Below are 23,357 nucleotides of genomic sequence, written 5' to 3' on the forward strand. Positions count from 1 at the left end.
CACTGCAAAGAAGAGCTCTCCAATCTGGGTTCTCACGATATCATTTCAGCCCTGGCCCCCTAACAATGCAGTGGGCATGCTTGCTTTTCATGGGACCTCAGAGGTCAACTCCTTACTACCTGATGGATAACTTGTAAATGACTAGGAGAATTGAGTCGCCAGTGAAGGAATTTTGAGTTTTTAAGAGAAGCTGGTTTGCAATTGGACAATGAGTTTATCTTTATATGTTTGAGGTTCAGATGTATACAGTGGTCAGGTTCTTTGGTACGATATACACAGAGAAGGAATTAGGAACTGACAATATCAAATAAATCTGCAGGGGACTCTGGATGTTTACCTCTATATTTCAGATCATGTACAGTTAAGTCTGACTGATTTATCCCCCAGAGATACAGTCTCCTCTGAAAGGAGCTTTCAACTGGGGGTGGTGGCTCATTTGGTGATGTCACTGAAAGGAGCATCTTGTGGAGATAACATTTCTTAAAATTCTCTTCTCTATTCTTGCTTCAGGGATCCTGGTCTGCAATTTTCTGTATCTGTTCTCACTCTACTATGGGCACCTGGACCCTCTTCTGCGTGGCCCTTTGTATCCTGACAGCCAGTGAGTCCTCAGAATATTTAGCATCTTCATACTGGGCTTCCATATTGATGACTACTTTTATTCTCATTATTCTGTCCATCAATTCTGTCTTCTTTTATAGAGCACACAGATGCTGGGGTCATCCAGTCACCAAAACACAAGGTGACAGAGCTGGGACAAGCAGTGACTCTGACATGTGAGCCAATTTCAGGCCATGATGCTCTTTACTGGTACAGGCAGACGTTGGTGCAGGGACCGGAATTGCTGACTTACTTCCGCACCCGAACTACTGTAGATGATTCAGGAATGTCCAAGGACCGATTCTCCGCTGAGATGCCTAATGCATCATTCTCCAGTCTGAAGATCCAGCCCACAGAACCCAGGGACTCAGCTGTGTATCTCTGTGCCAGCAGCTCAGCCACAGTGCTGCAGATTCACCCCCTCCCTGGGCAGAAACCACCAGCGCCTGGAAGTCCTGAGCAAAGCCCTTCCTGCTCCTCCATCCCCACAAGGAGTAAGCGGTTTAGGGGCATGACAAAGAGACAATGTGATATGGTATCACTATAGGAATCTTGTGTAGGAGATAACGTGGGAAACACGTTTCTCACATTTCTCATAAATTACCTGTGGGCTCAGAACTCACACATGCGAATCTGAATCACCCACACTGTAGGTCTCCCTGCCGTCCTGCGTTCGCCATTGGTAGCGGGATGGTGGGAGCTCCTGGAGACAGCCATCTCTTTTGGGCAACACTGCCTTTCCTTTCTCACTGTAAGCTGTGAACAGAATGTTCCTCCACAAGTTTTCTAGATTGTAAAAGAAAGTTCTTTACTGTAATTTTGTACACTCATTTTTAATGATGATTTCAACTTAACATTTATTACACATTTTTCATTACATTTTAAAAAGTATCTCAGATATGGGGAGTGGAGGTCGTTTAATAATTTAGATGTGAACTCACCTTCCCAGAATCTAAGGATCCAATCCATTTGAGCTAATGGAAGACCCACCAGAATTGTGGTGAGATGTCCTCAGCTGCCTTCTCTGGAACAATCAATGTGGATCTGCACGGAGGAGTCCTATCCAGTCTTGCTTTGCCCTCTTTCCCCCCGATCATATGTCCTCAACCCGCAAATCTACATTTTCTTTCTTATTTATATGAGAAATTCCCACACAACACTACATCCATTCTGAATGGATATAGTTTATATATCGATCACTTTTCAGCCCCTATGAATGTGTCATTGTCAACTGGTGCAAACCATGCCCGTATTTTGAGTGTCATATAGGCAAATTCCACTTTCATTGTCCTATTTTTGTTATTCAAGGGCCATGACTTTCAAGATGAGAATAGTACAGAATTAAATTCAGTTTTTTTCTATGCACATCCAGAGAGTCTGTGTCTATTTGTAGTTTTGTTATATTCCTTGCTCACCTGACTCCTCTCTGCTGGTTCCAGATAATTTTCCTCCATCTTACTTGAAAGCCCATCTTCTTTGCACATTTGGTATTAGAATATTACTTCTATTGCTACATTTACTTTTTTGTTGTTGTTGTTGGGGATTCATTGAGGGTACAATAAGCCAGGTTACACTGATTGCAATTGTTAGGTAAAGTCCTTCTTGCAATCATGTCTTGCCCCCATAAAGTGTGACACACACCAAGGCCCCATCCCCCTCCCTCCTTCCCTCTCTCTGTTTCCCCCCCCAAAACCATAATTGTCATTAATTGTCCTCATATCAAAATTGAGTACATAGGAGTCATGCTTCTCCATTCTTGTGTTGCTTTACTAAGAATAATGTCTTCCACGTCCATCCAGGTTAATACGAAGGATGTAAAGTCTCCATTTTTTTTAATGGCTGAATAGTATTCCATGGTATACATATACCACAGCTTGTTAATCCATTCCTGGGTTGGTGGGCATTTAGGCTGTTTCCACATTTTGGCGATTGTAAATTGAGCTGCAATAAACAGTCTAGTACAAGTGTCCTTATGATAAAAGGATTTATTTCCTTCTGGGTAGATGCCCAGTAATGGGATTGCAGGATCAAATGGGAGGTCTAGCTTGAGTGCTTTGAGGTTTCTCCAGACTTCCTTCCAGAAAGGTTGTACTAGTTTGCAGTCCCACCAGCAGTGTAAACGTGTTCCCTTCTCTCCACATCCACGCCAGCATCTGCAGTTTTGAGATTTTGTGATGTGGGCCATTCTCACTGGGGTTAGATGATATCTCAGGGTTGTTTTGATTTGCATTTCTCTAATATATAGAGATGATGAACATTTTTTCATGTGTTTGTTAGCCATTCGTCTGTCGTCTTTAGAGAAAGTTCTATTCATGTCTCTTGCCCATTGATATATGGGATTGTTGGCTTTTTTCATGTGGATTAATTTGAGTTCTCTATAGATCCTAGTTATCAAGCTTTTGTCTGATTGAAAATATGCAAATATCCTTTCCCATTGTATAGGTTGTCTCTTTGCTTTGGTTATTGTCTCCTTAGCTGTACAGAAACTTTTCAGTTTAATGAAGTCCCATTTGTTTATTTTTGTTGTTGTTGCAATTGCCATGGCAGTCTTCTTCGTGAAGTCTTTCCCCAGGCCAATATCTTCCAGTGTTTTTCCTATGCTTTCTTGAAGGATTTTTATTGTTTCATGCCTTAAATTTAAGTCCTTTATCCATCTTGAATCAATTTTTGTGAGTGGGGAAAGGTGTGGGTCCAGTTTCAGTCTTTTACATGTAGACATCCAGTTCTCCCAACACCATTTATTGAATAGGGAGTCTTTCCCCCAAGGTATGTTCTTGTTTGGTTTATCAAAGATTAGGTGGTTGTAAAATGTTAGTTTCATTTCTTGGTTTTCAATTCGATTCCAAGTGTCTACGTCTCTGTTTTTGTGCCAGTACCATGCTGTCTTGAGCACTATGGCTTTGTAGTACAGACTAAAATCTGGTATGCTGATGCCCCCAGCTTTATTTTTGTTACAAAGAACTGCCTTAGCTCTACGGGGTTTTTTCTGGTTTCATACAAAACGCAGAATCAATTTTTCCAAATCTTGAAAGTACGATGTTGGTATTTTGATAGGAATGGCATTGAATAGGTAGATTGCTTTGGGAAGTATAGACATTTTAACAATGTTGATTCTTCCCATCCATGAGCATGGTATGTTCTTCCATTTGTTAATATCCTCTGCTATTTCCTTTCTGAGGATTTCATAGTTTTCTTTATAGAGGTCCTTCACCTCCTTCTTTAGGTATACTCCTAGGTATTTCATTTTCTTTGAAACTATGGTGAAGGGAGTTGTGTCCTTAATTAGCTTCTCATCTTGACTGTTATTGGTGTACACTAAGGCTACTGACTTGTGGACATTGATTTTATATCCTGAAACATTACTGTATTTTTTGATGACTTCTAGGAGTCTTGTGGTTGAGTCTTTGGGGTTCTCTAAGTATAAGATCATGTCGTCAGCAAAGAGGGAGAGTTTGACCTCCTCTGCTCCCATTTGGATTCCCTTTATTTCCTTGTCTTGCCTAATTGTATTGGCTAGAACTTCCAGCACTATGTTGAATAGTAGAGGTGACAGAGGACAACCTTGTCTGGTTCCAGTTCTAAGAGGAAAAGCTTTCAGTTTTACTCCATTCAGTAAAATATTGGCTGTGGGTTTGTCATAGATAGCTTCAATCAGTTTTAGAAATGTGCCACCTATGCCTATACTCTTCAGTGTTCTAATTAGAAAAGGATGCTGGATTTTATCAAATGCTTTTTCTGCATCTATTGAGAGATTCATGTGATCTTTATTTTTGCCTCTGTTAATATGGTGGATAACGTTTATAGACTTGCGTATGTTAAACCAGCCTTGCATCCCTGGGATGAAGCCTACTTGATCATGATGAATGACTTTTTTGATGATAAGATGTAATCTATTGGCTAGGATTTTGTTGAGAATTTTTGCGTCTATATTCATGAGTGAGATTGGTCTGAAATTCTCCTTTTTGTTTGGGTGTTTTCCTGGTTTTGGTATCAGGGTGATGTTTGCTTCATAGAATGTGTTGGGGAAGATTCCTTCTTCCTCAATTTTTTGGAATAATTTCTGCAGTACAGGAATCAGCTCTTCCTTGAAGGTTTGATAGAATTCTGGAGTGAAGCCGTCTGGACCAGGGCATTTTTTGGTTGGAAGCTTTTTTATTGTTTCTTTGATCTCAGTGCTTGAAATCGGTCTGTTCAGGAGCTCTATTTCTTCCTGGCTGAGTCTAGGGAGAGGGTGTGATTCCAAATATTGATCCATTTCTTTCACATTGTCAAATTTCTGGGCATAGAGTTTCTGGTAGTATTCAGAGATGATCTCTTGTATCTCTGTGGGATCAGTTGTTATTTCCCCTTTATCATTTCTGATTGAGGTTACTAGAGATTTTACTTTTCTATTCCTCGTTAGTCTGGCCAATGGTTTATCTCTTTTATTTATTTTTTCCAAAAAGCAACTCCTTGTTTCATTAATTTTCTGAATGATTCTTTTGTTTTCAATTTCATTGATATCTGATTTGATTTTGGATATTTCTTTTCTTCTACTGAGTTTAGGCTTAGATTGTTCTTCTTTTTCCAATTCCATAAGATCTCTTGTGAGATTGTTGATGTGCTCTCTTTCTGTTTTTCGAATGTAGGCATCTAAAGCGATGAATTTTCCTCTCAAAACTGGTTTTGCAGTATCCCACAGGTTTTGGTAGCTTGTGTCTTCATTGTTGTTATGCTCAAGAAAGTTAATGATTTCCTGTTTTATTTCTTCCTGCACCCATCTGTTATTCAACAGAAGATTGTTTAGTTTCCATGCCTTTGGGTGGGGTCGAGCATTTTTGTTAGAGATGAGTTCCACCTTTAGTGTCTTATGGTCTGAGAAGATACAAGGTAAAATTTCAATTCTTTTGATTCTGTTGATATTTGTTTTGTGTCCCAGGATATGATCAATTTTGGAGAATGTTCCATGGGGTGATGAGAAGAATGTATATTCTTTATCTTTGGGATGGAGTGTTCTATATGCGTCTATCAAGCACAGTTGTTCTAGGGTCTCATTTAAATCTCTTATATCCTTGTTTAATTTCTGTTTAGAGGATCTTTCCAGCTCTGTAAGAGGAGTGTTAAGGTCCCCTGGTATTATGTTCTTATCAGATATCATATTGCTCAGACTGAGTAAGGTCTGCTTCAAGAATCTGGGAGCATTTAAATTGGGTGCATAGATATTTAGAATTGAAATGTCTTCTTGTTGTATTTTTCCCTTGACCAATATAAAGTGACCATCTTTGTCTTTTTTGACTTTAGTTGCTTTAAATCCACATGTATCTGAAAATAAGATTGCAACTCCTCTTTTCTTCTGAATTCCATTTGCCTGAAAAATTGTCTTCCAACCCTTGACTCGGAGCTTTAATTTGTCTTTTGAAGCCAGGTGTGTTTCTTGCAGACAGCAAATGGATGGCTTGTGTTTTTTAATCCAGTCAGCCAATCTATGTCTCTTCAGTGGGGAATTCAAGCCATTAACATTTATTGAGATAATTGATAAGTGTGGTAGTATTCTATTCATCTTATTTTGTGAGTGTCCATTGCTTAGTTTTATCTTTTGCATCAGGGTGGAGGTTAGGTTCTGTCTTTAATTTTTGAGTTCTTACTTTGCTGCTGATCCATTGTGGTGGTCAGTGTGCAGAACAGGTTGAAGTATTTTCTGTAGAGTTGGTCTTGTTGTGGCGAATTACCTCAATGTTTGTATATCCATAAATGATTTGATTTCTCCGTCAATTTTGAAGCTTAGCTTAGCGGGGTACAGAATTCTGGGCTGGAAATTGTTCTGTTTAAGTAGATTAAAGGTAGATGACCATTGTCTTCTTGCTTGGAAAGTTTCATTAGAGAAGTCTGCGGTCACTCTGATGGATTTGCCCTTGTAGGTCAACTGGTGCTTACTCCTGGCAGCTTGCAGAATCTTTTCTTTGGTCTTGACTTTGGACAGGTTCATCACAATGTGTCTTGGAGAAGCTCGCTTAGAGTTGAGGCGACCTGGGGTCCGATAGCCCTCTGAAAGCAGTGTGTCAGAATCTTTGGTGATGTTTGGGAAATTTTCATTTATAATATTCTCTAGTATGGCTTCCATTCCTCTGGGGCATTCTTCTTCCCCTTCTGGAATTCCTATAACTCGTATGTTGGAACGCTTCATAAAGTCCCATAATTCTGACAGTGAACGTTCTGCTTTCTCTCTCTTCTTTTCTGCCTCTTTTACTATCTGAGTTATCTCAAAAACTTTGTCTTCTACCTCTGAAATTCTTTCTTCTGCATGGTCTAACCTGTTGCTGATACTTTCCATTGCATCTTTAAGTTCCCTGATTGACTGTTTCATTTCCTTCAGCTCTGCTATATCCTTTTTATATTCTTCATATCGTTCATCTCTGATTTGATTCTGTTTTTGGATTTCCTTTCGGTTATTTTCCATTTTATTAGCAGTTTCCTTCATTGTTTCCATCATTTCTTTCATTGCTTTCAACATGTGTATTCTAAATTCCCTTTCTGTCATTCCTAACATTTCTGTATAGGTGGAAACCTCTGCAGTAGCTACCTCATGGTCCCTTGGCGGGGTTGTTCTGGACTGGTTCTTCATGTTGCCTGGAGTTTTCTGCTGATTCTTCCTCATGAGTGATTTCTTTTATCTGTTTCCTTGCCCTAATTTTCCTTTCACTTCCTGTTGCTCTTTAAGTTCTCGTGCCTGTGGACTAAGGGTTACAGGACCAGAAGGGTGAGAAGGTTGAAGAGCAAAAAAGGGATGAAAGAAAGGAGGACCAAGTGATAAGAAAAAAAAAAAAGAAAAATAGAGAAAGGAGAGTGGGTGGGTAAAAGGAATATTGACAAAAAGAAGAGAGGCACAGAAAGAGGGAGACAGAGCAATATAGGTGTACAGTCGGGTACTTTGATACAACCTTAAAAAAAAGAAAAAAACCGCCTTCTGGGGGTGCTCAGTTGGGTGGTTCCCTTGAGGTCAGCAGCTCTTTGCTAACCTGACCAGACACAGTACCCCACCTCCACCAAGTAGAGAGGAAAGACAAAAATGATATAAATGAAACCAAAACAAGCAAACAGAAAACTTTATGGGATAAAATTGGCTGGAAAAACCAAATAATAGCGGTAGAAACACTAACAAAAATGAAGTTCTAATTATTGAAATAGGCAGCAATGGGAAATTATAATTAAACTAGAAAAATTGAGAAAGAAAAAGGATCTGTATGGAAAAGGTTGAACTTAAAAAACAAAACAACAATCAACAACATCAAAATAAACAAAAAAACAACCAAACCAAAAAAAAAAAACACAACCAAAAACAAAGCAGTATGTATATGTTATTGAATATTGTCTGGGCAACACGTGGTCTTCTGGGGTATGAGATGTTAATCACAGTTCTGATACGACTGGAGGCTGCTAGTTTCTCAAACCCCAGCAGGTAGACACCCTAAATCTCTCTTCAGCCCACTTAAAAGGCACTTTGAACTTGTTCACTTGCTGAGCAGAAGCTTTCCCAGGGAAGTGCTTGTCGCTGGAATCACTGCTGAAGTGGCTATCCACTTACCCTGTGGTGCCAAAACTGGTCTCCCTCTGCTCCCGAGGGTTAGGGCTGCAAGGCGGCTCAGACCCCGCCCTTAGGCTACTTGGTCACTGGGTTACCAGCTCCCACCCAATTCTAGCTCTGCGACCCTGAGGGCAGAGCTGGCTGGGGTAGATCACTCACAATGACTGCCTGTCACCCAGAGCCAAACACTATTAGCTCCGTCTGGCTCAGCGGCTCAGACTGGGGCCCTAGACAAAGGCCAAAGTTCTCTGCACTCCCGCTCAGGCTCTCCCCAAGGCAGTTCAGCTGAGTGCCAAGTCCAAAGACACCAAAACAGTTCACAGGTAAGGCCTTTCTGATTTGCAGTCTCGCTGCTACTGAACTTACAGTTGCGGGCGGGTTTAGACGGATTGAACACACGCGACCACTTGCCGGTTTCCACTGTTTTAGTCCTCCTCTTGGGGTCCAGAAGTCTCTTGCTGACTCCCTGTGTCCTCTCAGGGGTGATGATAGGCAGATCCCACGAGCCAGAGATGCCTGGAGTCCTATATCCCCAGACTCTCGGTGCCCAGATGCAAGGAAACTGTTACTCAGCTGCCATCTTGCTCCGTCTCCTCAGGTGCCCCTCTGCTGAGCTGCTGGGGGTGTCCTCTGGGGTCTTGGGACCACCAAGGAGGGGCCGTGGGGTGAATGCTGGAAATGCCGAGTCAGCACCCATGGTGGGTGGAGGAGCTGTGGTCTGGCTGGTGCAGCATCGGAGAGGAGGCGCTGAACACTCTACATTTACTTTTTTTTACCATGACGTTTCTCTTCCCCTTCAATCCTTTGTGCAATGCTAATCTCGCCATCATTCTTGATGTCTGTATCATTACATAGACAATTTATACATTGTTTTTGGTTTCTCAGGTTTTTATTTCCAAATATTGTCTGTGTACAAATGTCTGGGTACCTCCATTGCTTTTGTACAGTTTGAGTCAAAGTTATAAGTGTGTCCATCACCCAGATATCATGCATTTGTACCTACTAAGTGAGAATTTACCCATGCCCTTACCCTTCATCCCACCTGCTTGGTTTCTGTTGAGTTTTACTTGCATTTGTCCCCACGAGCATTGAATGACTAGTTCCTATTTAATAATGGGTACATGTGGTGTTTATTTCTTCATTCTTGCATTATTTCACTTAGAAGAATGGTCTCTAGTTCTAGCGAGGTGGTTACAAAATGTATTAGTTCACCATTTTTTTTTTTTTGTGGCAGAGTAGTATCCCATTTCACAATCTGAAAAAAAAATAGTTCTATCTTTTGTATGGAAATAGAAAAGACCAAATAGCCAAAGCAACCTTAAGCAATAAGAACAAATTGAAAGGCATCGCTTTACCAGACTTCAAGCTATCGCAGAAGGCTATAACAAAATCAGCATGGTACTGGCACAAAAACAGAAGCATAGACCTATGGATGAGAGTGGAGAACCCAGGTATGAAGCCATCCTTATGTTGTCATTTGATCTTTGACAAAGCAGACGAAAGCATACACTGGGGAAAGAATCCCTATTCTATAAATGGTGCTGAAAAAATGGGACAGCTCATGTAGAAGACTGAAACAGTATCTGCACCTCCCACCACTCACAAAAATTAATTCATGATGGATAACAGACTTAAACCTAAGGCATGAAACTATAAGAATTATTGAAGAAAATGTTGGAAAAACTCTTATAGATACCCAGTTTTCTGATTTCTCAGTTTTTTGCTATCCTCATCACTGTGGATTTCTTTCCTCTGCTCTTTTTCAGACTTGCTTCCTTGATTATAGTAAATATCTACTGAATGAATGAATATCTCCCTCAGCCTTAAGCTGCCTAAGGGTAAGGAATTTGTTTGACATTTTCTGCACTCATTCTAACATTGTGTATTAGACAGGAAAGTAATAAATGTGTATGTTTTGGACAAATAAATGAATATAGAGATTTAAAGAGACAAATGCAAAGAAAATTGATTGTTTAGAAACACTTTTCTGGGCTGGAATACAGAGAGACCATATAAGAAATAGTGAAATCTTTTGGAAATTTCAACTTATCTTTAGACTCTTTGGCCAGAAAATCTCCTGGAGAATTAGGGGGCAGTCCTAGTTAGAAAGAGAAACAAAGATGTTAAGAGGCTGGAACTGGCCAGGATAGTTTTTCCTGATCCAAGGTTTTCAAAGATAGTAATGTTACTAATGGTGGCTATAGTTGGCATCAGGCAATCTGGAATGCATGTTGAAACTGCCCTGGTGGTCATGTCTTTAAATCTAAATATACCTCAACTATGCAGGAAAAAAGGAACTTAATACAGAAAAGCAACAGTTTATGCACATCTGTGCTGCCCAGGTCATGTGAAGGACGAGCATTGTCAAAACGGAGTCCCTTAGGCCATATCTAGCTCCGTCTTCAATAGGGCACCAAGGCCCAACCCTTCACATAGATTAGCCATATGGGCATATTCATAATAATAACTAAAGTTTCATAAGTGAATCGTGTGTATAAAATCACGCAGTGGGCTTGACACCTGTAGCTCAGCAGCTAGGGCGCTAGCCACATACACTGGAGCTGGTGGGTTTGAACCCAGCCCTGGCCTGCCAAAAACAATGACAACTACAACCAAAAAATAGCCAGGCATTGTGGTGGGTGCCTGTAGTTCCAGCTACTTGGGAGGCTGAGGCAAGAGAATCACTTAAGCCCAAGAGTTGGAGGTTGCTGTGAGCTGTGACACTATGGCACTCTACCAAGGGCGACATATGCTGAAATCATGTTAGAGGGAATATATAACTATCAGTTTAGTTTTCATGAAGGAATTTGTGCCTCACAGTGAGAAGATGAGATCAGTTAGTGAAAGAGAAAAGGTACTGATTTATTCTGTAGGAGTTGGGAACTTATTTTTTAAATGAGAAACAAAGAGATCATCGAAAACTATGATTCCCCAAAGAGCTTTGGAAATTCTATAGCTTAGATGAAGTAGAAATAGAAAAATTAGACTGAGTTATTCAGGAAAAAAAAAATTCCAAGAATAAAGACTTTGTGTTTGTATTCCTTCAATGGATTGACATTCTTAATTGAGTTTGAGAAGTAAGACTAAAATAATAATACTAAGATAGTAAATATTTTTATTTTTCAAAGACCTTTAAAAATTTGGTATTAATACTAAAGACACGTGCCATAAAAAAGTAAGTGATGAGAGGGGTTTGCATTAAAATAATGAATTAAATGAGGTTTGCATTTGTCATATTAAGGAAAATTTTCTCATAAATTGATTATGCAAACATGTTGAAATGCATTGCTTGTTAACAGAAGTACCTAGACTAGATCACGGAAAGTACCTATCTGAAGTAAAGTCACTTCTTTTTTTTTGATAGAGTCTCACTATATTGCCCTCCTTGGTAGAGAGCTGTGGCATCACAGCTCACAGCAACCTTGAACTCTTGTGCTTAAATGATTCTCTTGCCTCAGCCTCCCAAGTAGCTGGGACTACAGGCATCTGCCACAATGGCTGGCTATTTTTTTCTGGTAGTTGTCATTGATGTTCAGCAGGCCTGGGCTGGGTTGGAACCCACCAGCCCAGGTGTATGTGGCCGGCACCCTAACCACTGTGCTATGGGCACCGAGCCAGTAAAGCAACTTGTACTGAGCTTATATATGTAATATATGAAACACACACATATATTTACATAAGTAAATATGCTTTTGCCCAGGTTGGTCTTGAACTCATGAGCTCAAACAATCCACCCACCTCGGCCTTCTAGAGTGCTAGGATTACAGGTGTGAACCCCTGCACCTAGTCAGTATTTCTTTATCCATATGGAAAAATTGTTCTATAAGAAAATACGTCTCTAGATGTTATAAAATATGTACTTACAAAATGTCGCTATATGACAAACAGATCAAAATGGCTATCTTCCAAGGTTTTTTTTACTAGAAATTAAAGTTATTCAGAACTATAGATTCTAATTAATATGTGTAATTCTATATGTATAGTACACCAAAGAAAAATTAAGATGTCTTTTTGATGAAAAATATAATTAAAGCATAAAAATATTTTAACAGGGTTATAGCTTTCATATGAAAGCCATAAATTAGTTTTATAGTAGGGCTGAGTACATTGGATACTTTTTCTTCCATTCTTGAGATACTTTACTAAGAAGAATATGTTCCACCTCCATCCATGTAAACATGAAAGAGGTAAAGTCTCCATCTTTCTTTAAGGCTGCATAATATTCCATGGTGTACATATACCATAATTTATTAATCCATTCGTGGATTGATGGGCACTTGGGCTTTTTCCATGACTTAGCAATTATGAATTGGGCTAGAATAAACATTCTGGTACAAATATCTTTGTTATAATGTGATTTTTGGTCTTCTGGGTATATACCTAGTAGAGGAATTATAAGATAGAATGGCAGATCTATTTTTAGATCTCTAAGTGTTCTCCAAACATCTAATGTATGGCTTTCACATGAAAGCTATAACCTAGTTATAACCTAAGAATATGGGGAAGCTGGAGAGGGAGGGGAGGGAAGTGGGAGGATGGGCGGAGGGAGAGTGATTGGTGGGATTACACCTACAGTGCATCTTACAAGGGTACATGTGAAACTTAGTAAATGTAGAGTATAAATATCTTAGCACAATAACTAAGAAAATGCCAGGAAGGCTATGTTAACCAGTGTGATGAAAATATGTCAAATGGTCTATAAAACCAGTGTATGGTGCCTCATGATCGCATTAATGATTTATAAATAAAAAAAATAATAAAAAATAAATAAATAAATAAGTAAATTTGGACCTCAGTGAAAGGTTTTACTTTTTTGTAATCTTATTCAATTATTGTTAAATATTAGCTAAAGTATTCATAATGGTATGTCAATTTCAACTCAAGTAAACAACTTAAAAATACAAAAAATGCTAAGAGTAGATGGATATTAAGTGTCCTCACCAAAAAAAGTAGGTATGTGAAGTAATGCATTTATTAATTTGCTTGATTTAACCATTTTGTAACACATATATACTTTAAAACATGTTGTTCCTAATACATAATAGAATTTTACATGTCAATTAATAGTTTAAAAAATAAAAAAGTTGTTTTGAGAAAAAAATTTTACTTGAAAAAGAAGAATTTTGTTTAATTAGAGGTTATCTTCAGTATTTTTTTTTAACGTGGACTTAGAAAGAAAATAAAATAAGGTCAGAAGGAATTAGTAAGTGGAAGAGAAAGACGGAAGGGAAGTTATAAGGATATTTTTCTTGCAAGAAAAGTGAAAAGGAGAAAGAGTATTTTATTTTGTATGAGAAATCATCTTGTGTGGTCAAATTGACAGAGGAAAATGAAAGGACAAATTGTGTCCTAAGGTAGAAAGACTGTTTCAATATCAGAAAGAACAAGTGTAGGATAGAAATTGCAGGTCTGAGAAAGTGCTGATTGGTTGGATCAAGCAGGGAAAGTTCTGAGAAAGTCGTAAAAGGTTTGTGGAAAATCAGTATAATTTTATGTGTGATCAAATCAGACAAAATTTGAAGAATTTTGCTTATACATGTTCTTAAATTTCATCTGATATCAAAAGTACACCGATGCAAAATGATAATTTGGTCCCTTGTGTTAAAACAACAAAGCTTCGTTGGACTTGACTGCTTTTAGTAAAAAATTATAAAATATTTTTTTTGTCTCTTAGGTAACTTGCCTAGGAGATGAAGATGCTGTCTTATGAAAATAATTTCCTATGATGCTTGTTGTATTGTTGGGTTTTTTTATTCCCTAGAAAAACAGAGCCTTATATGAGTTAAGATTTCTTTTTTTTAATCTATGTAAGCATCTGTATTATCTTTTAAAAGCTTTTGTCACTTTGGTTAAAAGATAATTAAGCATTGCTTTGCAGTGATCTCTGTCCCCATTTTGATCAAATATTGTAAATCTGTTGACATGTTTAACCAAATTCTTCAAAATAAAATTCTAAATTAAGTCTTTGAATTAAAATATTTCCAGTTGGGCCCCTACAGAGCATCAAAGAATGTGTCTGTCCTTCTATGGAGATGTTAAGCCGATAAGATTTGTTTGATGTGTTGAATTGTACAGGGAAGTATTACCAAGCAATAATGTGATACAAATCTTCTTCAAGTTACATTTATATGGATACATTATTGATGTGAGTGTCCCAAAGACATTAATAGACATCTGAGGATCCTGCTGTCCCACTGTCATTTGTGGTTTGGTTTATCTTGAAATGTCATATGTCAAAAAATATTATCTGTCACAGAATGGGCAAATTCCATTGTCAGTTTTTGGTTATAGTGAACTGTCTTCAAAATTTTGACCTTGGCCATTTCAAGATACAGAGGAATTCATGCTACCCTTTGATGGTAAACAGAGAAAGTTTCTTAAGTTCCCTGCAATGTAAATTTTGCTTCCCTGAAGTAGCTTTGTGACACTCCCTGCCCCCATAAGATCCATTAAAGTTTATGACCCAAACAGTTCTTCACACATTTCTTACAACACACAGGCCTTTGCCTCCCCTGCATTTGCGCTGGCTGTTTCCACGGCCTTGAATGCACTTTCTTTTCCTCCGACACTTGGAGATACTGCTCACCTGCCAAGGACTGGCTCACGCCGGCCTTCCTCTTCTCTCCTTCCCAAACATGCCCTGGCCCTATGGTATATCATTCACTTCCCTGTATTTTCGTAGGAAGATTGAAGAATATAATTGATACTAGATGACGTTTGTGAAAGTAACTTAATGCTCACTTGTGTTATGTAAAGCCTGGAATATTATTAATCACTATTTTCCCTTCACAAGGGGATCCTCTTACCTGAAACATTACAGGGAGGCATGAATTCCTCATGGAACTCATTTCTCTCTGGGTGGCATAGACGGAGAGGCTCTGTGTCAAGGGGGGAACTCATAGGCAATTCTGGGTAGTAATGGAAAGCATCACGTCTGGCTGAATCTGCCTAAGTTATAACAGATAGGGTTGTTTATTTCAAGATTTTACAAATTCAAAAATAAATATGTAAAATCTAGAAACTCTTTTTATAAAACATGCTATCTAAAATTAGTAATAATTAATCTAAATACAAAACATGAAAAGAGATGGGTGTGATTAACCCAGAGATCTGCTCAGTATCTCCAGGTTGTATCTGTCTGACGTCACCACACTGTTTTACTTTACAGCCCAGCCCATCTTACTCAAGCTGATTTCAAGGTTGTAATAATTATTTTCTTTGAAATTCAGATGTTGGTTCATGCCTCCTTTTGTCTCCATGGGCTTAGGGAAGTTTGAAGATGAACACTAAATTGGCCCCTCTGGGAAAGGGTAGAGAGGATGTGTGTGAGGATGGGGTTAAGGGTCGGGGTTGGGGGCATCTCTGTTCCTGGTTGGGACACTTTTGAGCACAGCAGACCAGCTGGGTATCCCTCAGATTGTGGATTATTGGCCACTTGGAGGCACTGTGGCTCTTCAATACTCCAGAGAACCTGGGGAGTAGAGGAGAGGTGACCCAGGGAGGAGGGCTGACTAGACTAGATATTTGCATGGGGGGAAGTTGGTGTTCAGAGTAGACCCTGAGACAAACACAGACTCCTTCCTGCCCAAGGGAGGCAGGAGAGCTCCAGGCCTCAGTATCCACCCAGGGGGCTTCTCTGCACCTGCACGGGCTGGGAGTCAGCGAAGGTCTGGAGCAGAAGCAGGATAAGGTGTGATGAGGACACGTGAGGACTGTGCTCAACCTGATGCACCTTTAGTTTTTAGCTGTGTCGACGGCAATGGTGCATAGAGCAGCAGGGAGCCCGCTGGAGCCTGCCCAAGGGAACAGGGGACTGTGTGGGTGTGGGGGGTGGGGACTGCAGGGAGAGTAACTGAGAAAGTCCAGCTGCCCAAGCAAATGCCAGAAACACTCCTGCCCACACTCAGGAAGTGACTGTGAGGGTGGCACGAGCAGTCGGAGGGGCTCAGGCCCTGGGGAGCTGACAGGCTGCTCCCCGACACTTTCTGCTGCTTCTGTACATGACGGTGATGAAAGAATTTGGAAAGGTAAGTATTATTTGACCTATTATATGTTTGAGAGAAGCAGCTTTTCCATGTCTCATGTATGCTGAAATGACAGAAATGAGGCCTGGTGTATGATACACGAGTGGGGTGCCTGCAGTTGGCTTTAACAGATGGTACATTTCAAAATGGCTAGAATATAAATACTTAAGGTTATGTATATCCCAATCATATTGACTTGATTATATGAATGGGTCAGATTACCATGTGTACCTTGAAATACATACATCTAATATGTAGCCACAAAAATAAATAAATTATTTAATGGACAAGTATAACTAACTGACAGATGTCTGTTCCAGTCCTTTTTTCCACCTCCTCCCCCGACACATACACTCTGTACACCTGTCCCCTCACCAGGCTTACCCTTTTAAGGTCTCCATTTACAGGACAGGGAGGTCACATATCATATGTGACTGTGACAACCTCATCCCTGATAAGTCCAAGGAATATAAGACTCCCAGGCAAAGCATATGCATTTATCTGTCTGTGTGACAGAAAAGAAAGGGGCAATTTTATGAACCATTACTGTCCTGTGGATGGGACTGTAGTCCTTTTCATGGAGGCTGAGTGAGGAGAGAGGTTCCCAGCTGCTCAGGAAAGGGAATGGAGTGTTTGCTGGGAGAGGGTCACACCTGCTGCAACCCACCAGGGAAGGGACTGGAGAAGGGTTGTTCTCTAGGTAATTGATTTTGTGCCTTACTCAATAAACTTGTTGGGGCCCTGTACTTTGAGTAAAGGATTGTTAACATATATGATAGAAAATGGGAAAGAAGGAAAATGAAAACAGTATGTTTCCTATCTTTTAGAGTGATAGGGTCTGCATTATTTTAGTTTTACTCAATTTTTGAATTAGGTAAATTTCCTTTTTAAAAGTTTCTTCACTTTCACTACCGACTTCCTTATGCCAGTTTATTTTTCAATTGTGGTAAGAATATGTAACTTGAAATCTATCCTTTTAATAGAAATTTAAGTGTACAATACAGTATCACGATTTATAGGCACAATGCTATACATAAAGACAGGTCTCCAGAACTTACTAACATTGCTTAACTGAAATTTGACAGCAAGTCCCCATTGTTCCCACTCCCGGACCCTTAAAACGTGCCATTCTTGTCTTTGCTTCCATGAGTTGGACTATTAGGCTACCTCATATGCGCAGAATCGTGCAGCTTCTGTCCTTCTGTGCCTGGATTAATCCCGAGGCACGTCCTCCAGGTGTGCCTGTGTGGTCACACAGAGCAGAACTTTGTTTATTTTCGTGCGTAACAGTATTCTGTCGGATGTCTATACTACACTTAAAGTCTGTAGTATTAAATGCATAATATTTGACTGTTGCTATGAAACTATGTGTCACATGAGTGGCAGGGTCATTTGCAGAACTGTAAGCCCTGAGTACGTTAGTGCACATTCACAGTTCAATCCTGCTCCATAGGGAGGACTTGGAAAAAGATGGTAATTCCATCATTTACTGGCATTTTACTATATATCCAATAGATGTCCTTCATTTGCAAATTTTCAATTAATTAGAAATTGAACTAGCAGAAAAAAACCTTAAGATGTAAATGCTAGTCTTATTTTACAGATGAGGAAAATCACTCATTTAAATCAGGTCTTAAATAACCTGAAAAAATAAATGGCTATCAGGAAGCAATACTGAGACTCTCCTAATCTGGTCCGCCCCTGAGTTTCATGTTCACAACTCTATGCTATAATGCATTTTCATGAAGAAAGATACCTATCTTCAAAACTCTGAATGTTGTCCTCTGTACCTCTTACCAACCTGCTGGCTCTAATAAAAACATTCATAGAGATCAGTTTACCCTGGAGGCGGTGATGGAAGGAAAGACTCTGAACAGCTGCCACGGCACCCAGACCTGATTCCAACCGAGGCCCGTTGTTGACAGGCTGGGCACTTGGTTTGTTTCATTATGTATAAATTGAGAGATTAGAAATGTCTGTCTACAAGGCTGGATATAACACTGAATCAGCACGCAGTGCCGCGCCTATAGTGTCTGATTCCCTTTGCTATCTCAGCCTCTTCCACTGCTCCCCATGCAGAAATGCACATGCAGACACATTTTCCCCAGAACTCTTACGTTGAGAACTCAGAAGTCACAGAAATGGAAATATATATGCCTAAGTATTCTTTACATGGATCCTTGATGTGGCATACCATTCCCTCCTCAGACACTATAAAATCAACTTTATTGATATGTGAATTATAAAAAGCAAATGTCATACATTTTAAGTGGACAGGTCAATCATTTTTTGCAATATATACGTAACCACCACCCTATTAATACATGGAACTTTTGCAATGCCTCTCTCAGCCCTTCACAACCAGTGATAAGACTTTTATTGCTATAGATTAGTTTTGTCAGGTGTCACTACAATGAAAATTTACAACTTCTAATCATTAAAATACTGTTCTTAAGTCCATAGGGAAATAATCCAAGGAGTGAGGTGCTCCTGGAGAGTTGTATGGCTTTAGGAGTGTTAGAAGCCAAATATGACAGCTGTCCCTACATTAAAGACAATCCTAGCTGGGAATAAATGTGATGGTGAAATGACCATTAAAGGTCTTCTAAGATGGTAGAGGTCGTTTCTATAAAATGTATTTCTATAGTTGCATTTGTTTTTTTTCTCATCCACTCATTCACTCAAATTATCTTATAATGATATTTTGGGAAAAAAAAAAAAGAATCATCTCCAAGGAAATTATTTTGAATTCTCACCAGATGACCTGTAGCTGGTCTTCACGTCACAACCAAGTGTGCTGGGGCCAAACAAACCACAGGCAATGGTGACTTTATTAACAGATGACACTGCACTGAGGGACAGAAAGTTTTTTCCTTGACCCCAAGTGTCCAAACCATAAAACATGAACCTCAAGCTAGAAAATCCCTAGTCTGCTCTGGCCCTGCCCTCCCAGGGTTCTGTGCTGTGTGTCCCTCTGACCCCTGAATCGGAAGAGTCCTGGGCACAGATGTGAAACTCCCCGCCACCATGGTATTTCTGGACACCAGCTTCTAAATTAAGGTCCAGGTGACCCTTTGATCTCACTTTAAATTCATTGTCCTCCCATGAGTGACCCAGCCCCCAGTCACGTGCTTGTGTTAACAGGAAAGCAGCAGTGGGGAGGTGAGAAGAGCCTGGGCCTCAAAACCACGTGCTTGGGACCAGCTCCATAACTGGCTGGTGCTTTGTTCAAACTCTGCTGAGAACTTGGAGGTCACGACAGCACGGTGTTAATCCAAGTATAGGGTCCTGCTAAGCATGGGGTTCTGTGCAATAAGATACAGATTTTGAGCTCTTTCTTGGTTCTTACTAAATAAATGGCAGGTATCCTGCACAAGGCAATATTTCTCTGTGAAATATGATGTTTCAAATAAAACCAAAACATTTTCCTTACCCTGGAGTCAGGGTCCTCTCCCTAATTCACCAGCACATGAGCACACCTGTACCAAAATCTCCTCTGCAGTGCTGGGCAGCCGCTGTCTTCCACAAAGATAGGGCAGGCAGCAGCATCAGGTGGTTCTGTCCCTATAGCAGGCTCACCCAAAGCTTAGCAAACTGTGCTGCAGGAGGATATGAAGAAGTCCCGTCTGTCAATCAGTTGATAAAGAACATGTTGCTGAACTAGCCCTTCAGATTTCAGAACCCAATGCTGGAGAGAATCTTTGTAGGGGGAGGGATATTAGGATATTAGGATATTAGGATATCCTTAAAGGGATATTAGGATAAATTAGAAAAGGATACTTGAGGGAGTATCTGGGACACAGGAGTCATAAAAGCAGCAGGAAGTTAAATTTTTACGTCTAAGATTCTAGGCTGTAGAAGTATTTATCTAACTCTTGTCAGTGGAGTGATGAGGAATGATATTATTGTAGAAATGAAACATACATGAAATTACAAACTCATTATAAAAAGGTGAAGAAATATGTATGAGACTTATGTCCACTCGGACAAGTTCATTCTCCCCATTCTAAGCTGTTCACCTGTGTGTTTATTTTGAATTTAATTCTGTGGAGAAGGGGGTGTGGCCCTCCTGACAGGAAGGCTCTGGGGCTCAGGCAGGGAGGATGAGTCTCATAATGACTCCCAGGAAAGCTCTGCTCCCCTTTCTTCACTGCACAGAACTAGAAGTCCCTGCTGTCCTGCCCGGCACCTGTCATGAGTGTCGGACTCCTGTGCTGTGTGGCCTTTTGCCTTCTGCGGGCAGGTGAGTCCTGGGCAGGGACCTTTGCTGGACTTCCAGGCCCAGCCCCGAGCCTTTCCACCGGGGCTGCAGGGTCATGTTTGTTCTCCTTCTCTGCAGGCTTGGTGAATGCTGGTGTCACCCAGTCCCCCAAATTCCAGATCCTGGTGACGGGACAGAACATGACACTGAGATGTGCCCAGGATATGAACCATGACAACATGTACTGGTATCGACAGGATCCTGGGCTGGGACTGAGGCTGATCCATTACTCTGTTGGTGTTCCTTTCACTGACAAAGGAGAAGTCCCCAATGGCTACAAAGTGTCTAGATCAAGTACAGACAACTTCCCCCTCACTCTGGAGTCTGCCACCCCCTCCCAGACATCTGTGTACTTCTGTGCCAGTCGTTACGCACAGCGCTGCACGGCTGCCTCCTCTCTGCACATTAAGGCAGGGCAGGCTCTGCAGCCCCAGAGCTCAGCGATGCCCTCAGCGGAGTTCTTAGCACCAGGACCCAGAGCCCTGCGGGGTTGTGCAGTGTGGACCTCAGGGTGTGTCAGGTGCCCCTGCAGGGGTCTCAGCCAGGCTGTGCGGATCCCAGAGCTGAGGCACAGACTTGTCTCCTTTGCTGTTCCCTCATCTTTCCCCTCTGCTCTCTCCTTGGGGTGGGAACAGAGCTCTCCCGTCTCTGACTTTTCTAGTCCTTAGCCTGAGTCCGAGGCCTCCAGGATGGAGGGTGCTTTGCGTTTCAGGTGCGTGTAGACTCCTGCCTCTGCCTGGGCACCACGTGCTGTGCCTCTAGGATTCTCCTCCATCCCCAGCCCTCATGTGGTCTCTGCTGCAGCTGCCTTTTACATATGGACAGTCACCTCAGGAGTCCCTGCTGGGTCCCTTCTCCCCCGCCCCCTTCAACCAACCTGCACAGACCCTCACCTGCACCTCCTTCCTTCCCATCATGGAGACTCAAAGGCCATTTCCTCTGCCTGGGTGTGGAGCTTCCTTTCTGTAGAGGCTGATTCCTACCCATGCTTCAGATCTCAGCAAACCTTCCCTCCTGAGGGAAGCATTCCCAGGCCTCCCATCTGAGTTCAGTTTCTCTCTCATACCTTCTCACAATACTCTGTTTGTTAGTTAGTGGAACATAACAGAGTTGGAATTTCCCAGATTCTTGTCTTATTATTTTTCAGCCTCACTAGGATTTAAACTCAGTGAGAGCGATGGCTTTGCCTGGAGATACCAAGAATGGGGCCTGTCACATAGGAAGTGCCCATTCCAGAGAATGGGTAAGTGACGGGGTGAATGCTGAGTGGACGAATGAGCCAATACCAGGAATACCCTCGAGTCACCGGACCCTGGCAGAGATCTAGCATTGGCTATGAGAAAAGGTATCCTTTCACTGCTGGGCTCATATCAGTCCTTGAAATTAATGGGAATTGCTAACATGGGCAGTCAGACCTGGGTCAAGGCTTCCCTTTGTGGCTGCAGCCCCAGACTCAGCTCCCGTGTCTGTTCCCTCCTTCAGGCTCTTTTCCCACAATAATTCTAGACAGATCTGAGAATCACTTCCATAATTGCATCCTTAATGCTTTGCTGTTTTTGGTGCCACTTCTGGTCTTAAAATCTCTATTAGGTATGTATCAATAGAACAGATCCACTGCAAGTTTTTGAGTGGGTGGGATTTATCACAGGACAAGCTGAGTGGCTGGGATGTGAGAGGATCAGAGCATTGTCAGGCTACCCAAAAAAACAAAACAGAGAGCAGAAAAGTGAGCAGAAACAATAAACATTTTAAATGGACATCCCAAAAAATGAGAATTTTTGACATGATGAGATATGAACATCTGAAAAATTATATTTAAATGAATATGAGAGGGAATTTTAATGTGAGCAAGGAAACAGTCAAAGCATCAGGTGACTGTCATAAAATCATCAAATAGAATAACTAGATACGATTAATATAATCGTGGAAAATGAAATGAAGATGGAAACAGCAGATTTGGCTCGTGAAAGACTTTAGTGATGTCAGAGGGACATCTGCAGACATTACCTAGAAGGCAGCATAGAAAATAAAGTGAATATTAAAGAGAAATTAAGGAACAGGGAGAAAAATGGGAGGTTTCTAGTTTATTAGTGTATGAATAATACTTTTTCAAAATTTCCTATGTTTTCTTGCACATAATTGATGTTTCAAAAAAAAGAAAATAGGGAGAATGATATGAGATGTGAGGTGAGACTTTTTCAGAGATGTTAAGGACCTAAATCTCGAATTCAAGAATTCAAATGAATCCCAAGTAAGACAAATGCTCACATCAGAGTGAAATTGTAGAAGGCAAATTGTTTTTTTAAAAAGGGATTTTAAAGGTAGTCAGAAAGGAGATACAGATATCTGCCAGAGGAACATACCAAGAACAACAGTAAAAAATCGAGAAAGTGGTTAAAGTAATGATTAACCAGAGCTGTAGTGCTCATGGATTTAAAATGATATTGATGGAAAAATACTTTTAGGAGGGGAAAAGGGGGAAAAAGCTTTGTGAATTTACCAGGAAGATATCTTTTCAAAATTATGCTTGACAAAGGTGGGAAAAGTTCCCCCAAAGAGGGCATGAGGTGCTGTGTGAGAGAACCACTTAATCTGTCCACAAGGAGCATGTGTGGTTGGGGTTGGAGGGAGCTGGGCACAAACAGGAAGCCACAGGACATGCTGACTTGCAGACAGACAACAGCTCAGCCCTTGGGCTCTTGTATTAGAGACACTGTTGAACAGCTCAGTGAGCATGCCCAGCAGACAGGGGGCGATTGTTGGATGAGAAGGTAAACTCAGAGCAGCGTGAGACTTCTGTACCCAGCCGGCACAGGAGCTGAAAGTGATGCTGCACGCCTTGATCTTCTTAGAAATATAAATATTTAAATCAGTGATCCAAGTATGTTCTAATATAACCCCGTGTTCCTGA

The 23,357-nt window shown here is 40.8% G+C and overlaps 2 gene segments (V, D, J or C); both read left to right on the forward strand.

Annotated features, from left to right (window-relative positions):
• Nucleotides 1–463: 463 nt before the first annotated feature.
• LOC128598399 (T cell receptor beta variable 12-4-like) lies at nt 464–19,397 on the forward strand. The segment is given in 4 exon segments: nt 464–601; nt 702–1,094; nt 16,069–16,188; nt 19,330–19,397. Coding segments are annotated over 4 exon segments (630 nt in total).
• On the forward strand, nt 16,012–23,269 carry LOC128598250 (T cell receptor beta variable 6-5-like). The segment is given in 3 exon segments: nt 16,012–16,188; nt 20,344–20,428; nt 20,525–23,269. Coding segments are annotated over 2 exon segments (639 nt in total).
• Nucleotides 23,270–23,357: the final 88 nt, after the last annotated feature.

The sequence above is a fragment of the Nycticebus coucang genome, chromosome 11 (genome assembly GCF_027406575.1).
Source record: "Nycticebus coucang isolate mNycCou1 chromosome 11, mNycCou1.pri, whole genome shotgun sequence".
Taxonomy (NCBI): Eukaryota; Metazoa; Chordata; class Mammalia; order Primates; family Lorisidae; genus Nycticebus; species Nycticebus coucang.